The sequence below is a fragment of the Cannabis sativa genome, chromosome 8 (genome assembly GCF_029168945.1).
Source record: "Cannabis sativa cultivar Pink pepper isolate KNU-18-1 chromosome 8, ASM2916894v1, whole genome shotgun sequence".
NCBI classification, from domain to species: domain Eukaryota; kingdom Viridiplantae; phylum Streptophyta; class Magnoliopsida; order Rosales; family Cannabaceae; genus Cannabis; species Cannabis sativa.
In genome coordinates this window covers 49816240-49834369 of record NC_083608.1, presented here as the reverse complement: position 1 = coordinate 49834369, position 18130 = coordinate 49816240, and the positions used below count along the sequence as shown (strand labels likewise).

The window sequence follows — 18130 nt, the reverse complement described above, 5'->3', positions numbered from 1 at the left end:
TTTAAGAATAATTAGCTTTTTTAGTCCCTGTACTTATGACACTATACTATGATGCCCCTTAATTTATAAGTGTAGTTAAAAATACCCCCTAAAATATATCAGTTGGAATAGTATAATCCTTTTATCTAATTCTGTTAAAATTGACTAAAGTTGACTGTTAAATTAATAATGTGGGATTATACATAGATAGTAGTTGAAAAATTATATACCATTAGGAAAATAAATTACAAGTCATAAAAATTACAATCACAGGAAAAAAAAATGAAAAATAACATTCCAAAAAATAGAATATCATTACCTTAATTTTCCAAAAATCCCATGTTCTTTCTAGTGATATCCATCTCTTCAAATACTGTAGAATCCTAATTTTACACCTTTTTCTAATTTGAACGGCTAAAAAACGATTGGAATTATTTTAATAAAATTACTTTTATTAAATTTTTTTAAAAGGTTATGAAATTATTTTTTAATCATCTTTCATTGTCAGTTATTATGCCACCTCATAGTCAATTTTCCCTCTAAAAAGAGATGAAATTACTACTCTATCCTTTGTTATAATATTACATCATTAATACAAACGGTATTTTCAAACAAAATAAACAGAAGGACTAAATGTATGCATATAAAATTATACAAGGACTATTTGTAACAAGCTGAATAGATTAAGGAGCATAATAGTATAGTGTCATAAGTACAGGGGGTAAAAAAGATAATTATTCTTATTTTAAAGAAGCTTATGTGTGAGAAACAATGATCGATAGAAATTCTACCTATGGCAGGCGATGGGGTCTCGCCGATACTTGCCCCTATTAGGGCAGAGATGACAATTAAGGAGATAATTTTTCTTCCTTGAATAATATATTAAACGAGACAATAGGAACAAGTATAATTTAGGTCGCGTTTAGTTGGAGGTAATGAAATAGAATGGAATGGAATGGAAAGGAAATAATTTTTCATTCCATTCTTTTGTTTAGTTCATGTATTTTAAATTCTAATAGATTGCTCTTTCCACCATTTTGATAGAATGACTATTCCATTTTAAAAAAGAAGGAAAAACTATTCTAATATAACAAGAGAAAAAATTTAATGATTTTTTTATCAATTTTTTTTATACATTTAAAATTTTATTTTATTCCATTTCTATTATTATTTTCTTTAATTATCTGTCTTTGATTGTATATGTTATAGTTATTTAAAATATTTTGAAAAATTTAATACATCTATGACTGTAAAATAAACTGTTTGAACTCTATTTTTAGTATGTTAAATTATTTTAGAATTTGTTAAAATTTTGCAAAATATAATATTAAATAACTATAATATAGATGATTATGTAACGTCCCCGCTTCAAGCCTCCATTGGGTCCTTACACCCACGGAATGAATGACTCTTATACACGAGTACGTCACTCTGGCTGTTTCATGGACTGATGACTGACCCTACAGACCAACACGAGTGTTCCAGCATGCTTTGTCCTCACTCCCACGCTTCTTGGGAAAACTTTCCAGGAGGTCACCCATCCTAAAATTGCTTCAGGTCAAGCACGCTTAATTAACTATGGAATTCTTTTGTGATGGGCTACCGAAAAACAAGATGCACCTTGTTGATATAGGTAGTACCAATGAATCCATTTAAGCCCTCTTCAACTGTGTAGTCCTATAACTACACAGTCTCAGAATCATCCCACTTGACCTTTCCCAGGCGGTGTGGGATTGCACAGCTTACCCGGTATTTCTCCTTACGGTTCACGGGACTACTGATTGTCACAGATTATAAAAAAAAAAATTAAACAAAAATATTATCTTAATTAAATGACGAAATAAATATGTACATATGGTATAATTATCTGAATATATACTTTTTTTTTTGCTACCAATCTGAATATATACTTTTTTTTTTGCTACCAATCTGAATATATACTTTTGATATATTGATTTATGAAGAAAACGAAAAGAAGAAAAACAGTACCCTCCTATAAGTGGAATCTTGCTGTTTTAAAATAATAGTGGTCTCTTGTCTTGATTGAATTTGACTTTTTTTTTTTTTATTTTAATTTTGTAAACTTTATAAAATGATCATATATTTTATTTGTTTAATTACTACGTACTAGAGAGAGTTTCAAAGAAGGAACATAATCCATGTGCACATATTATCTATCTTTATTGTCCACTCAGAAGTTAATAGTAGCATTTAATGACAATCCTATTATTGATTATTATTATTACATAACAAATATTATTAATAATTAATTGACCTGACTGTCATGAAAACAATCATTTATTTTGCCGATGATTTTTTTTTTTTTTTTTAAATTTTTGCATGTGGTGAAGATCACAGTGGTATTTCATTTTATTTAGTAGTTCCATGAAATCTTCAGGAGAAAAAAAAAGGTGTCTATCGATTATCATATTAATTATAGAAATCAATCCTCATGGAATTTATATATACATATTAATATTCCATATACATTGTTTGTTATGATTATATATTAATTAATTAATTGGTATATAATTTTCAAATTAGTAATAGTAGTTGTGGTCCTTGTGGACTTATATGATATGGAAAATAGTGTACGTGTTGGTGTAATTGGTAATTTTGGCCATTTATGACTCTCTGTAGTCCACAGGAGTAGGCTTAAATATTTTGTTGTAATAATTAATAATAAAGTCATTCTGTCTTCCATTCCAAAATATATTGTTCTTCTTCTCATCAGTTTGTATATACTAATAATTAGCAGTATAAGAGTATTGTTAGTAGAAACTAATGATGGTACCACTTTAATGTGTATAATATAGAGCTTTAAATACGAGCCGAACCTTTTAACACGGTATGAAACTCGCATGATGAGCTCAGGAGAAACGAGTATGATCTGACACAAAAAAATATAAATTTAAGCACAACACAACGTGACAAGCCGAAACACATAAGCATAAATATAGTAACCCGAAAACACAACATTATAATTTAATAATAATAATAATATATGTATTTACGGATAAATATTTAAATTTTAATCATTCTAATTTATATGATTATTTGTAAATAGTTGTTAAAAAATGATATAAAACTAATTAAAATTATAAAAAAAATGCATATAATTTAATGATTAACTTATTATTTGTAAAATAAAAAATAGTAAAAAAGTAAAGTGGGACTGTGACCTATATAAGATTACATGCAAACTCATTTATGAAAAATGGGCCGATTTGAGTAAAGCACGACACGAGTCCGATTAAGACCCGAAAATGTTTACAGGTCGTGCTAAACTTACTCTTTAAAACTTTCATACAGCACAACATAATTTATATCTTTTTATGAGCCGGCACAACATGACATGGCTTCGGCACAACATGACATGGCTTCGGCACAACATGACACGGCTCATACAGTTTTTTCAAAATATGGACTAGACCAACACGACACATAAGTAATTACATGTATCCGACAGTAAAATTAGAAAATTTATAATCTCACATAATTAAGGCTAATTAATCCACGCGGTTTCAATAATATATAATCCTAGAAAAGTATAATTGCATATATCTATATATTATATATAAATATATGTACGTACTGACACTACCCCTCATTAATTAGCTCCACAAATTAGTGTCCCAAGCTATAGAAGAGTCCATGCATCTCTAGTTTCTCTACACACATATAAATAAATTATATATTTACAGCTCAATAAGTTTCACAAGCATACATAAACATATATGATCAAGTGGTCAACATCTTGTGATGTTGACTCACTCTGAGCCCTCTATTTATTCCTCTTCAAAAACTCCAATTTTTCTTCATCATCATCTACTTCTTTCATCAAGGTTCTTTCCTAGCTAAAATCTTAATTTCTCTTATTCATTAAGTTTTACACAAAAACACTACTAACATTAGTATATTATTTTTCTGTGCAGAAAAAAAGGGAAAAAATGGGATTATTAGTGGGCATAAATCTCCTCATCATAAGCTTTGTCTCAGTAATTTCATCAGCCAAAGGCTCCTACTATGCCGGATGGACCAACGCTCATGCCACTTTCTACGGTGGCGGTGATGCTTCGGGCACAATGGGTATGTATACATATTTTAATAGTGATATTATTCGGTTTTGTTAAGTTGAATTAATTAAGCCCAATAAGTTTTGTATAGGCGGGGCTTGCGGGTATGGGAACCTGTACAGCCAAGGGTATGGGACAAACACAGCAGCACTAAGCACAGCATTATTCAACGAGGGATTAAGTTGCGGTGCATGTTTCCAAATAAGGTGCGCCAACGACCCTCAATGGTGCCTCCCCGGCACCATTGTGGTAACGGCCACTAATTTCTGTCCACCCGGTGGTTGGTGCGACCCTCCCAACCTCCACTTCGATCTTGCTCAACCCGTCTTTCTCCGCATTGCACAGTACAGAGCCGGAATAGTACCTGTTGTTTACAGAAGGTACAACCAAACTACTAGTAGTATTTTCAGTACATGAATATATATATATGGAAGAGGTTTCAATAGTTACATTTTTATTAAGAAATATTTATAAAAGTTGTTTACTATTCAATTATATTCAATTATTATTAGGAAAGTTATAAGTTACACCCAACATTATAAAATTAGGTTCCTTCTAGTAAGCATATGGCAGTTTGAGCCTTTGCATAAAGTCTTTGCATAAAGTCTCTTGTATTAAAAGATCCATTGTTTTTATTAACCTTTTATATATAATATAATAAATATTTTTTTATAATGTATAGTATATATATACATAATAAATTACGGCATAATTATACTTAATGTTTCAGATTCTATACGCTTAAATACTTTATTTTTATTTTTGGAAACAAAAATATTTAATGTTACAATTCTATTACATCTGTTACTACCATTTTCATTAACTCGTAAAGAGATGCAAATCTAAATTACCATAACTGAGTGAACCAGTACAGTATATGTGAAAATTATTATAACTGTCAAAGAACTCGAAACAAATTGACTTGTTAGGGCTGTACGTAGTAGATATTTGTAGCATATGTGAGACTTTATTAATGAAAATATTTTGTTATATATATTACAGGGTTCGGTGTAGAAGAAGAGGAGGGATTAGGTTCAGCATAAATGGGCATTCGTACTTCAATTTGGTACTGATAACGAACGTAGGTGGAGCTGGTGACGTGCATGCAGTGGCTATCAAGGGATCTCGAAGTGGATGGCAACCAATGTCGAGAAATTGGGGTCAAAATTGGCAGAGCAATTCATATCTTAACGGGCAAAGCTTGTCATTTATTGTTACAGCTAGTGATGGTCGATCTCTTATCTCTTACAACGTTGCTCCTCCTAATTGGTCTTTTGGTGTTACATATACTGGAAGACAATTTCGTTACTAGCCTACCTACCTACCTTTATTACATAAATTAAAATGTGAGACAATATATAGAAAGAGAGAGAGAGAGAGAGAGAGAGAGAGAGAGAGTTCATATTTATATATATTTGTTTTGCTGTATACTCATGAGTTTGGTATAGAGTTATCTTATTATGATTAATTAATTAATGTATTATGTATGTATGTATAGCAGAATTGAAAAAGCAGCCCTTTGTCTCTGCTTTGTTGGTTTTATTAAGTTTTGTAATTTAATTGAATACATGAGTTATATAATAATAAAGTTATAGCTCATGATCGTATTTATAATATATTTAATTATAGTGTCAGACAATCGAAGGGGGAAATCATTAAACTGTTTTATTTTTTATTTGTTTGATCAGGGAATCTTTGAACTGTGTGTTTTAAGTATTTTTGGAGATCATATATATTATATTTAGTGCTGCTTTTTACACTATTAGAAACTTTTATAATGTACTTTTTGTTGGGTCGTATATATGCAATACTTGTTGTAAATGAGAGGTAATGGAAATGGATAATGGTTAATATCAAAAATAAAAATATAAAAGCTATGAATAAAACATGTGATGATATATTTATGTATTAGTTTCCTAAGTATATAAAAGAAAAAGAGAGGAAAATCCTTTTATATGTATTGTTCTCACGATTGATGACGTTAATAATTAAGTGTGGATCGAGTATATTCTATGTTAGAAAAAATATTGAAGCTAACTCAACTTTACTGACTTAAGTGATCTTAATAATTATGTGGTTATGAAAAAAAAATATATATATTTGAATTAAAATATTATTTTGGAAACCGAAATAAATATAAGGTCTATCAAAATACCTTAAAGGGTGTATTACATAAATTTCCTTAATTATTTATCTTTTGTACTTTACTATATAAATATATATATATACACACATGTATATATAGGCTGCCGACGAAATTAATAATTGTAAAATGAAAAAAATTGTGAGCATATAGAGAGGACCTACATAATAGTACTACTGATTATGATAGTGATATATATTTACGTATTGTCACATTCCTTAGAAGAGTACTGAATCCAGCATCTTCCAAGTGATCTTAACAAATTAATTTAGTGCCTTATTTATACATAATTAATATATTAATATGCAAGAAAATGAAATTTTTAGGCCAAGCTAAGAAAAGAGTTTAAGATTTAAAAGTATGTACTCGTTTAATTAATTACAATGTATTTTTCTAATATATAGAAATTAAAATTGTTGTACCGACAGAAAATGCCATACATATATAAATATTTGTATGTATAATTATGTATGAGAGTTAATTAATTTGCTATATACATGTAATGTAACTAGCTATATTTATAGAATATAGGGGACAATTAATATGTATGCTATTCTCATTCAAAATTAAATTAAGTGCAAGATAATTAATTGCACGAAATAATGAATAATTAAGATTTTATATTTTTCTTTCTTTATTATGAATCATCTTATTCTTTTGTGTGAACAAATTACTAGTCTACTGATAATAATATATGCCTGAATTTCCAAATTAAGTAGCAGAGGACCCAGAGATTAAGTATAAGTATTAGGCTATTAGCTAACATATAACCCCCAAAAAAGAAAAAAGAAAAAAAAACCTTTGGACTTTGGAGTATATCGATCGTAATAATATATATTTAGGAAAACTGGTGCACCCTATTAAACGGATACAAATCAATGCATTTTCTATTTGTTAATTTAATTATGCATTATCCCGAAGAATTTTTATGTCTAATTAATTTCTTCATATGGGTCTTGTTTGTGTACGTTTAAGAAATATTTGAAAAAAATTAACATACCGAAAATAAAATTTAAATAATCAGTTACACACGTAATTTTAAACACTGCTTTATCTTGTAAATTATTTTAAATTTCTAAAATTTTATATGGTAATATGAGTTTGCTTTGTATGTTTTTTTTTCTATAAAAAAAAAATAAATTGGTGTTGAGAATTATGGGGTTCCATCTCAAAACCAATTCACAATGAGTGGAGTAGCTCATGTTCTTATATATGGCTAGGTACACCCGCTAAGAATATGACTTTGATACTATGTTGAGAATCATGAGGTTCTATCTTGAAACCAATTGACAATGAGTGGAGTAACTCATGTTCTTATATATATATATATATATATGGCTCAATACTTTTACATTTAATCCACGTGGGACAATATTCATCAATAATTGATAGGAATAAAGTATATTTATGATGTCAAAAATGTGATATAATAGAGGTAGCAGCGAAATTCATGATGATTAGCTGTTTTGCAATATATATTGTAGAGACTACAGAAGAAGAGGTAGAGTTTGCGCGTTCATGGCATTGATTTCCGGGCCTAATTACATATACATATATATATATATATATATATATGGATTTGAAGAAGATGATATTTTATGTCTATACACCATACAAATGAATGAACCAGATATATTTATATGGTTACAGCCAGTTATTATAGCTATTATTATTCATTTTGTAATGTTATAATTATATGAATTAATATTTTGAGAGACGTAGGAGATCAGCAGGGAATATTATCTATTCAATATAGTTTTTTGATGGGGCCTTGGGCTATGCTGGATGCACGTACGTATAATGTGGATATGTTTTTGGGTCATGTGTTGATCGATCCATTTCATATATTATCTGCATTTGGATTATTTTCAGATAACATTTATTAGCCCATGCTACACTATGCCCGCTCTGCTGTGCTTCCCACATTTAGGCACACATTTTTCTTTTTAAATATTCTTCAAAAAATATCCCTGAGAATATAAAATTCTTAATTTAAAAAAAATATGCCAAAGAGCACAATTCAAAGAATGGTTTGATGAGTTGTATAGTGCTCAGGGGTAAACATTTTACACTTAACTATCACTCTACTTACACTTAACTTTCTAAACTTAAATTTTGACAATAAAATCCTTAAAACTATTGAACTGCTAACAAATTTAAGGTATCATTTATTTTTCACAGTTAACTGTCAATATAGACAGCTTATTAATTTGTACACTTTTGTACATGTGTCAAATTTATATTGGTACACTTAATATTATTATTTAAAAAAATATAAAAATTATTTTAAAATTTATAATATTTTTTTATTTTTTCAAAATATTTTTTTTATTATTTTTATAATTGTATCTAATTTTAAAATGAATTTTAAAAATAATTTTCAAATAAATTTTAAAAATAATTTTCAAATAATAATATTAGGTGTAGTAATATAAACATGTCATGTGTATTAGAATATATACATAAGTAACCTATAGTGACAATTAAATGGATAACACCTTAAATACCTTAATAAATTTGATACCAATTCAAGAGGTTTTACCGTCAAAATTTAAATCTATATGATCAAATTTGATATCATTTTAATTAATAATGAAAATTTTCATTTCTAAAATCTTAATTATGTGTTCCAAATGAAAATTCTAAGATATGAGCAATTTAGATCATTGCATAAGACTTATATATAAATAAATATATATATAATATAATTATTTTTTTATAATGATAAATATTCATAATATCAAAGGCATTTACTAAAATTATAATAAATGTAATCTCAATATATGTGATTCTAAAATTCTTATCTATTATAGAATTAATGAAATTTTCTTTTTCTTTCAAAAACTAAATTTATAAAATATTGATTGATAATTTTTTTAAAATAAAATGCTTAATTTTAATTTTTTTGCCCAAGGCCGGCAAACTACTTGGACTGGCCCTAAATGTGAGAAATAAATATTCATAATTTAGTTGAGATATATGATATATTATCGAAGGTAATGAGTTCAAATCTTATAATACTTTTTTGAGAGTAGATTCCAAAAATTTAAAAATCTAATTGGTCCCGGTATATTTTAAGAGTCAGCCCAACTAACTAGTCTCATATTAACATGTCAAGATGTATACCAAATACTATACTATTACTAGTTGTGTATGAGTTAAAGACTCTTGACTAGTTTTTCATTTGTAATTAATTAAATCCTACGTACAATGTGATTCTAAAACTTAAGCAAAGACTTTAGTTTAGTCAACAGTCCAACATAGAGCCTCAACTCAACTAAACTCAATCAATTATCAATGAAATTTCAAGAGGATTATATATAAGATATATATATTTATTCTGTAACAGTCAACTGAAAGTTTCAATTACTCTTTAAACTGATTGATCAATTCCACAACAACTAGGCTTGAATTTTATGATCTGAAATGTTAGCTAGGATCCTCTAATATAAAGTTAGTACAATTGATCAAAAGAAATACATGACTTAGAATTCTCAACTGTATATATATGATTTACATTAATATCTCAGAAAATGAGCACCAAAATGTATATACATATATATAATGAAAATTTATGTAGTACAACAAGGATGTTATGCTAAATCCTTCGTTTACTCATCCAAAAAAATGATTTACTCTATTTTATTTTTCAAAATTATTTATGATGTAGCTATTCATAAGATCATGTGTAAATTTTAAAAAAGTTCCGAATAATTTACAGTGCTGAAAATAAAGTTTAAACAATTATTTATCAAATGTATAAAAAATAGTTGTGCGTATAACAAAATATTTAAATCTTAGATAATTCTAAATAATTATAAGGTACACCATCATGTAAAAAAAAAAAAAAAAAAAAAAAAAAAAAAACTCCTTAATGCTAAAACAGATTGGGGTCTACCGAAATCTCATTTAAAGAAGTATATGTGTAGTACTGTAGTGGTTAATAATTTATAAATAAATTGCATTAATATTAATAATAATAATAATACAATCAACTAATAAAAAAAACTGATTGATGAATAAATAAAAGTTAAGTACAGTCATTAGATGTCAATTTAAGTAGTTCATAATTAACCAACTCATGGATTTAAAAGTTTATTAAATATTATGTTCAATGAGGAAACATCTAGCAAAAAATATTTTCCATAAACTTGATGAACTCATTGAAATCTATTTTCCCATCTCTATTTGCATCACAAGACTTAATCATTTTGTTGCAGTTATCAATCTCAGAACCTTCCTTCAATCCCAATATGCAGAGCACTCTCTTCAATTCCATGGCATCAATGAAACCATCTTTGTTTTGATCAAACACATCAAAAGCTTGTTTAATTTCCTCCAAACTAGGCTCTTCATCTTCAAACAACCCCGAAAGCTCATCAGAGCCGAAAGAGTTCTTAAGCTCCTCACTCTCGGGGCTACAAACAAGTCCCAAACTCTCCATCACCGTCTCCAAATCTTCTCTGTTCAATTTCTCATCACCCTTTTCCGCGAGAGTGAGGAGCTTAGGCTCATCATGATCCAACTCGGGGTTGAAGTTTTCTTCAACCCGAGATTTGGAGTTTTCAAGACAAGATTTTGACTCAAAAAGAGACTTCAATCTTGGCAAAACATCAGATATAATTTGTTCCCAATCAGGGATTAACATCAAGAAAAATTGAACAAGAGCAAAAATTGGAAAATATTGAGTATTTACATTTGATGATGATGATATTGTTGTTGTTGTCTTTTCCATTGTAATAGAGTTGTATAAGTTAGAAACCAGTGTTACCTATTTTTTAGTGATCAAAATGTTTCCCAAAGGACCTGAAAAAAGAGGTGGTAAAACACAAAAATCTATGTAGAAAATCTAAAATATTGTAATTTTATTAGTACAGTTGGTTGATGAACATGAAAGGTGGGAAATTTGTGTATATATAGGCTGTTTTTATGAGATTATTGAAGTGTTAAGGAATAAAAAAAAATGGTCAGCTTTGAAAGACTTGGTGGTTTGGGAGGAAAGGTCTAAGAAGAGAAGGAAATTTCTTGTGTATTTCCTCAAAGAGAATTAGCCCCAAAATATTATTATATCAAATGAAAAAACAAGTGTCTCTTTCAAGAGAAAATATATATTATTTTGGGGACACTTTTTTTTGTCTTGTTTGTTTGGATTTGCCACGAGTATGCCGTTTCGATGGTTTGACAAGTTAATCCATTGAAATTATTTATTATTCTTATTTTATTAAAATAATTTATGCTATAAATATTTAAATTTAATTTTTAATAGTAATAATAATTAAGTTATATTTTTAAAATTTCTATAAATACTTACCTTTAATTGTCAAATAAATGGCATATGATTAGTTCAAGTCATTAAATTTATATTTTTTTATTTAAAAATTAATTTAAATCTATCAATAAAAAAATACACGTGAATAATAACTTGATACGTAATTGTCAGGTAGTTAAGTAAGTTTCAGAAATATAATCTAAATATTATTACCGTAAAAAAAATAAATTTAGATAAGATATTTATCTACAATTACAATAAAAATTTAAGTATTTACATCATAAATTACTCTTATTATTAATATTTTAAATAGAAACTTTTGAAGTTGCTTTGAATATATATATTGAGAGAATAATAGTGGGCGGCCGAATAGTAGTAGGGGATCAATTTCCATTGTAGTTTCCATGAAAGTGGGATTGTATTTGTATGGTGTTTTTGGTTGTTATTTCTTTAATATAGTCCATTAAATGAAGTGTATGAAGAGTGTGTGAATCATATAATTATTATTATTATGAGTAAGTCAATTATGTGGTTACCTAATTTCCTTGACAACTAAATTAAACCTAACATGAAATGACAAGGAAGTTGTAAATGAAAGTCCTGTGGAATTTGGATTTGGTTTTCTCTTTTCTTCTCTATTTTATTGGATTTGATATTTTTGTCTTCTGTTTTTTTGTTTTCGTTCTACTTACGGAAGACACAACAACATAAGTGATCAAACGTATGAGAAGGGCAAAATGATGGGAGGGATATTTCTTTTAGTTGGGGTAAGAAACAACTAACAACTTAGAATTCAAAATGGAAAGGACTTGCTCGGATGTATACACTTAAGTGGAATTTCAGTCTTTTAAAATGGAGTCTCGTGCAATGGCTCAAGCTCCTTAATATTTGGAGGTCCTGTATTGCAATTACAGAATGTTAGACAATGAATTTGAAAGGCTTAATTTGTTTTTTAAAAATACTTTATTTTATAATTTATTTAGAAAAAGACCTAATTATTTCAAAATACCATATTTTAAATTTTTACTACTATAAAATACATAAAAAAAAAAAAACCAAACCAAAACACTTTTGGTGTAAATATATGTTGTGTTTTGGTGTGGTAAGACGTTGTGCTGAAGGATAATGTGAGAAGGGGTTTTCTTTTTCAGAAATATAGAAAAAGAAACGAAATGGTCATAATAAAACCTCAAAAGGATGAAAGGTATTTAAGAAAATAATCACGCGTATAATAAATTGTTTAAACTTTATTTTTATTGTGTTAAATTTTCTTTAAATTTTACAAAAAAAAATTAAATAATTATAACGTACACAACTATAAAAGAATAAAAAATAAATCTATAAATGTCGAAAAGAGTGTGTCGATGCATCCTTTTGACATTTAGGAATTCTCAAAAATTAAGCTAAATAGGTTTAGCACCCATTTACAAATTGCTAAAATAATGTCATAAAAATGTAGGTAGGAGGAAATTACACTGTATACCCATTTTATATTACTTGTTTTAATTTTTACCTTTATTTTTATATTTTTTAGATATACCCACTTTTATGGATGATGTCCCATTAAACCTCTTAGGTTATGTAAATTATATGCTAGACTTAAGTAGATAGTGAGGGTATATTAGTTAATCTACTTAAAAAAGTAGGTATATTTTAATAAAAAAAATTAATATGAGAGTATTTTTGATTAATGGATACAAAAAAAAACATTTTTCAACTTATTCCAAAATGTAGCCCAATTTCAAGTCGTATATAACAAGGCCAGCCCAAGCCAATTCGGACCTTAGACCAAAAATTCTAATTACTTTTTTCAAGAAAAGATATTATAATTTTTTGGTATATAGTGGTAAAAAAATTTAAATATGGCAGTTACAAAAAATCATTAGGTTTTTAATAAATCTAAAATATAGCATTTTGTTAGGTAATAGTCCTCTTCGAGACAGGACAAATCTCCAAAATACACTGTTCGAACTCCAATTGAACCAAAGTTCTATTTACTCATTTCATATCAGAGAGTAGCATCACAATTATATATTTATAGTGGTTCACAATCTTTAAAAATTATTAATAAGCCCCTGTACTATTTTATAGAATAACACATTTCTTAAAAGAAAATTAGGTATTTTTCTTTTTTAAGAAAATAAGTATATTTCTTAATTATATATAGTAATAAAATTTTAAATATGGTACTTTTTAGAAAAAATAAACACGACCTTGGACCGGGCTTATGGAGTTGTGGAGAGCATTGCTTTGTATGGGCTACAATATTACCATTGTTTTTTTATTTGGGGGATCTTCATTTTTATTGTTTTTAAGGTATAAGTTTGAAATATATAGAAGGGAAACTTACAAAAATACTGGAATTTGAGTTAACTTTTACAAAAATATTGTCACACGGAAAAGTTTTCAAAAATATTGTGTTTTTATAAAACACCAGTAAAACACAAAACAGAACAACTCAAAATAACAGTAGAACAACTAAAAAGTACCAGTAGAACACCAGTGAAACTTAACACAGTATACTGCAGTATGAAACTTATAAAAAAATACAGTAAAAAAGTAAAAAAATCCGCCTGATAGTATTTTTGTAAAAAAAAAAATGGCAAAAGTTAGTATAACCAAGTAAATTTCTCAATATATAATTCTTTTTTTTAAAAAAAATAATTTTATGGAAAAATTAAAATGAAAAGTTAAAAAAAATATGGAGAAAATAATATAAGACCCTATGGTTAATTACTCTAAGAAGACCTAGTTACCCTTATCTAATTGTATCATATTTTTTTTGACTTTTTCTTCCATTTTTCCGATAAAATAACTATTTTGAAAAAAGTTATATTTTTGCACAAAAATTATAAAAATCCATAAAACTTGTATTTTCCACTTATTTTATAGGGATAATTACACAATATATTATTTTTTAAAAAAAAAATACATTTTTACATGTAATTTATTTTTTTTACATATCTCTGATTTTCCATAAAAACAACAAAAAAAAACTACATAAAAGTAACAAGAAAATAACAATAAAGAATAATATACAGATAACAAAAAATTAACAACAAATTAACATGAGTACAACATAAAAATACTGTATTTTCTGTAAATAAAATCAAAAAAATTATAAAAATGTTTAAAATTCCGTAAAATCATATTTTTGTAATTTTTTTGTCGTTTTTGTGTATTTTTAAATAATCCCTATCTTATATATATAATGTTATTACCACCTAGCCTAGGCCCAAAATATTTTTTTTCTTTTAAAATAATATATTTTTTTATTGATTTTAAGAAATGCAATTTTTTTTGGGGTAAGTTGAAAAATGCCTCTTTTATTAATCAATTAATCAAATTTACCTTTAATTTTATATTTATTTGAAACATACCTCTTTTTATATGTATTGTACCCAAAATACCCTGACATAAGAGAATCACATGGAAAGTATCTTGAACTTAGAATGTTTTAAAAAAAAGATAAAAATGATAGACTTTAAAAAAGAGGGTAAAAATAAAATAAGACAATATAAAAAGGGTATGGAGTGTAATTTCCTCATTTTTTTTTCAAATGAAGGCCCAAAAATACTTTATTTTCTAACATTAATTAAAAAACTTTTAAAATTTTTCTTACTCATCTAAATATACTAACGCCTAGGATAGTGTGGGAGTGGGAGAATTTGAGGCCAGCTTATCTTCCAAATTTTGGGTCAGTGAATTATGGTAGAAAAAACATTGGAAAGGGAGAAAAAGCTCAGTCAATTTGTGTTAGAAATAGAAATTAGTAAAAAAAAAAGAAAAAATTGCTAAAAGAGATTATATGACTCATTATCATACTGCTATTAGTGTAATTAAATATTGGTCTCATATAATTTAAAAAATAATTTAAAGAAATATTACTAACTAATTGTAATACATCACCAGCAATGCTCCACAAAAAAAATGTAAGTGATTTATTTGTAACGATGCTATTGGTAGGTGTTGATGAAATAATTATTATGATCTGATGATATCTGTGTGATGAGTAGTTTTCAGTTCTACTCATGAATTGAGTTGTATACTATTCGGACATGCATGATCATTTGTGTTCTTCATATACTTGATTCTCAGGATAAGATAATTACCTATATATTTATAGATATTCATGTAAATTAATACATATATTACTGTTAATTTTTATTTCATAATAAACAAGTTTATATATATAGATATTTCAGTTTCGTTTATTTAAGTATAGCAAAACCAACATAAAAAAAATATATAATAAAATACATATATATGTATCATAAAAAGAAGAGAGAGGATATGTAAAAAGAAAGAAAAAGGTCTTTTATTAATTTTGATGCATGCATGAATTTCTCCGAAATATATATATAGCCAATTAAGGCTTCTTTAATATGCCCTCTCTCATGTAAAAGAGGCTCTTTATTCAATTTCGGATGAAAAAGCTTTTAAAAATAATACTTCTTTTTTGAACCTCTGCGTGACTATATATGGACACATTGTTTGTTGCAATAATAAATTGAAACTAAAATAATTTGTAAGCGAAATTCTTTCGGGAAATTATTTCTGAAACTTTGTGAAAACAAGGTCATTAGCCCAACATGCAAAATCAGCTTGTATGTTTAAAATAGACCTTCAAAGGACTTATCATGATACTTTTGATTGGGAGTTTCTTTATGAGATGCTCACTGCCTTAATAAATTTCCCACCCAATTTTGTTAATCTTATACTGGATTATTTGTGTCACGACTCCAAGATTTTCTTTCTACATCAATGGTGGCAGCATCAATGGTTATCTCAAGCCAAAGCATGGCCTAAGAAAAGGCGAGGAATTAATGGAGTATTTTGCGAGTATCATGATCAATGTTACTAAATTAAAGAGGCTGATCATCACTTTCATTTTCATCAAGGTTTCAAATTTACAGTGTATGGGGCAGGTATGCATGCACTCTTTAACTTTAGATAGAATTGTGGATTTATCTGGTTTTCAGATGAGTGATCTTCCTTTTAAATACCTTCCCATAAAAATTTATTATAAAAAATCTCCAAAACCGATTGTGAGTGTGAGTGTTTGGTGGAGAAAATGATTAATAGAATTCAAGTTTGTATTGGTCTCAAATTGTGATTTTAAGATCAAACAAATTAAATAATTACTTCAAGTAAGCCTAAATTTCATTCTATTCCATAGCTACTTAATTAAAAATTATTTCTTTTTTATTTTATTTCATTAGCTATACCCCTCTAAATTAAATAAATACATGAATTAAGCTTAAATTCAACTAAAGGTATGTGATAGGAAAAAAAAAACAAAATGATAAATGTTAATAAAGAGCACTTATGGTAACTAATCCTTTTATTAAGTGTAATATTTTTATCAGTGCAATTTAATATTGAGTTAAACTTAAATATCACCTTAAAATACAGTGGTAGACACCTGTAACAATGCTTAAACAAAATAGAACAACACAGAAGACTCATCATCATTATTCATAAAATATATATTTTACACTTCCACAAGAAAAAAAAAACTCTGTAAATCTGCATAATATATCAAAACACTAATAAAGATATGTATATAGAGAGAAGCAAATACATAATTATTATTTATTTAATTTTATGAGAATTTTGTTATGAAAATTGGTGAGAAGGATGATCAGTTGGGTGGTGGGCTGTAGAAAAACCCACCTCTTGGGTTGGTGTTTGGCTCTGGCTCATCATAATCCATTGTTTCAATCATTTTCCTCCCTTTAACACTTTCATCACCACCAACACTTTCCTCCTAAACAAAACAAAAAAAAAAACACATAACCAAACACCAAACAAGTTTAACATAAAATCAAAGGACTTAATTTTTATATAATGGGAAATTGGGATATAGAAAAAATATATACATAACAAAAAACACAGAATTGGGTTTGGGCCCACCTTTACAACTACTTCTACAGAAAATTCTTCATTTTTCAGACTCCTCCCAAATCCTTCAACAACAAAAAAAAAAATGTCAGAAATATATATAAAAAAAATATAGAGAGAGAGAGAAATGAGAATAGAAGAGAATAGTACCTTGAGAGAAAAAGAGGAGAATTAAGAAAGAAACAAGGAGAATCGTTGGAAAACAAGCTCGACCCATTATCTGTTTTAGGATTCTGAGAAAAGGGTTACTCTCACAATATTGAATATGGGGCTCTCTTTCTCTCTCTCTGTAAGTTTATATATATATATACATGTACTGCTCACTGTAATGTAAATAATAATAATAATAATAATGGTGTGTAGTGTAGAAACCGTTTTGAAAAGTTTGAGATCCAATAAAACGCTTTAAAAGCGAAAATAGTGGAAGATAAAGATGATGATATACATTACATGTGTAAATGTATATACACGATTTAATTTTGTACAGTTATGAAATGAGGAGAGAAGAGAAGAGCATTTATTTTTGTATGTTAATTAAATATAATAATAAATGTTATCACTCTCTTCTAATTTATATCACTAATAAACACGCTATTTTACTTTTATTTTTATTATTATTTTTTATTGGGAATGAAGCAATTTTTGTTTTTTTATGCCAACCTTTGTATCAAACCACATGACCACAAAAAATTATATTAGTATTAAAAGCAGTAATTATTATTAGATAATATTTAAACATTTATTATTTGTTAAAAATGC

The 18130-nt window shown here is 27.3% G+C and overlaps 3 protein-coding genes across 4 annotated transcripts; 1 reads left to right on the top strand and 2 right to left on the bottom strand.

Annotated features, from left to right (window-relative positions):
- Positions 1-3586: 3586 nt before the first annotated feature.
- On the top strand, positions 3587-5654 carry LOC115700488 (expansin-A10). 2 transcript variants are annotated; one of them, XM_030628031.2, is made up of 4 exons: positions 3587-3824; positions 3915-4068; positions 4147-4435; positions 5058-5654. In XM_030628031.2, the coding sequence occupies exons 2-4, from the start codon at positions 3930-3932 to the stop codon at positions 5365-5367; spliced, it is 738 nt and encodes a 245-aa protein (XP_030483891.2). In that variant the 5' UTR covers positions 3587-3824; positions 3915-3929; the 3' UTR covers positions 5368-5654. The 2 variants fall into 2 exon arrangements, with proteins under 2 accessions (XP_030483891.2, XP_060958210.1); XM_061102227.1 differs by lacking the exon at positions 3587-3824 and having other exon boundaries at positions 3883-4068.
- Positions 5655-10194: 4540 nt separating this feature from the next.
- LOC115698746 (probable calcium-binding protein CML46) lies at positions 10195-11233 on the bottom strand. Its single transcript, XM_030625910.2, has one exon. It carries the CDS (start codon positions 10931-10933, stop codon positions 10325-10327), a length of 609 nt encoding a protein of 202 aa, XP_030481770.2. The 5' UTR covers positions 10934-11233; the 3' UTR covers positions 10195-10324.
- A 5681-nt stretch (positions 11234-16914) lies between these two features.
- LOC115700658 (uncharacterized) lies at positions 16915-17921 on the bottom strand. The gene is made up of 3 exons (XM_030628277.2): positions 17522-17921; positions 17384-17436; positions 16915-17237 (listed from the first exon to the last, which is right to left on the bottom strand). Exons 1-3 carry the CDS (start codon positions 17586-17588, stop codon positions 17112-17114), a joined length of 246 nt encoding a protein of 81 aa, XP_030484137.2. The 5' UTR covers positions 17589-17921; the 3' UTR covers positions 16915-17111.
- Between the last annotated feature and the right edge of the window lie 209 nt (positions 17922-18130).

Bases quoted from the DNA above. Each gene is read 5' to 3' on its own strand.
- LOC115700488 (XM_030628031.2), top strand. From the start codon at position 3,930: ATGGGATTATTAGTGGGCATAAATCTCCTCATCATAAGCTTTGTCTCA. The intron at 4,069-4,146 runs GTATGTATACAT...AGTTTTGTATAG, and splicing joins TGATGCTTCGGGCACAATGG to GCGGGGCTTGCGGGTATGGG. The intron at 4,436-5,057 runs GTACAACCAAAC...TATATATTACAG, and splicing joins GTACCTGTTGTTTACAGAAG to GGTTCGGTGTAGAAGAAGAG.
- LOC115698746 (XM_030625910.2), bottom strand. From the start codon at position 10,933: ATGGAAAAGACAACAACAACAATATCATCATCATCAAATGTAAATACT.
- LOC115700658 (XM_030628277.2), bottom strand. From the start codon at position 17,588: ATGGGTCGAGCTTGTTTTCCAACGATTCTCCTTGTTTCTTTCTTAATT. The intron at 17,437-17,521 runs GTACTATTCTCT...TTGTTGTTGAAG, and splicing joins TCTCCTCTTTTTCTCTCAAG to GATTTGGGAGGAGTCTGAAA. The intron at 17,238-17,383 runs GTGGGCCCAAAC...TGTTTTGTTTAG, and splicing joins CTGTAGAAGTAGTTGTAAAG to GAGGAAAGTGTTGGTGGTGA.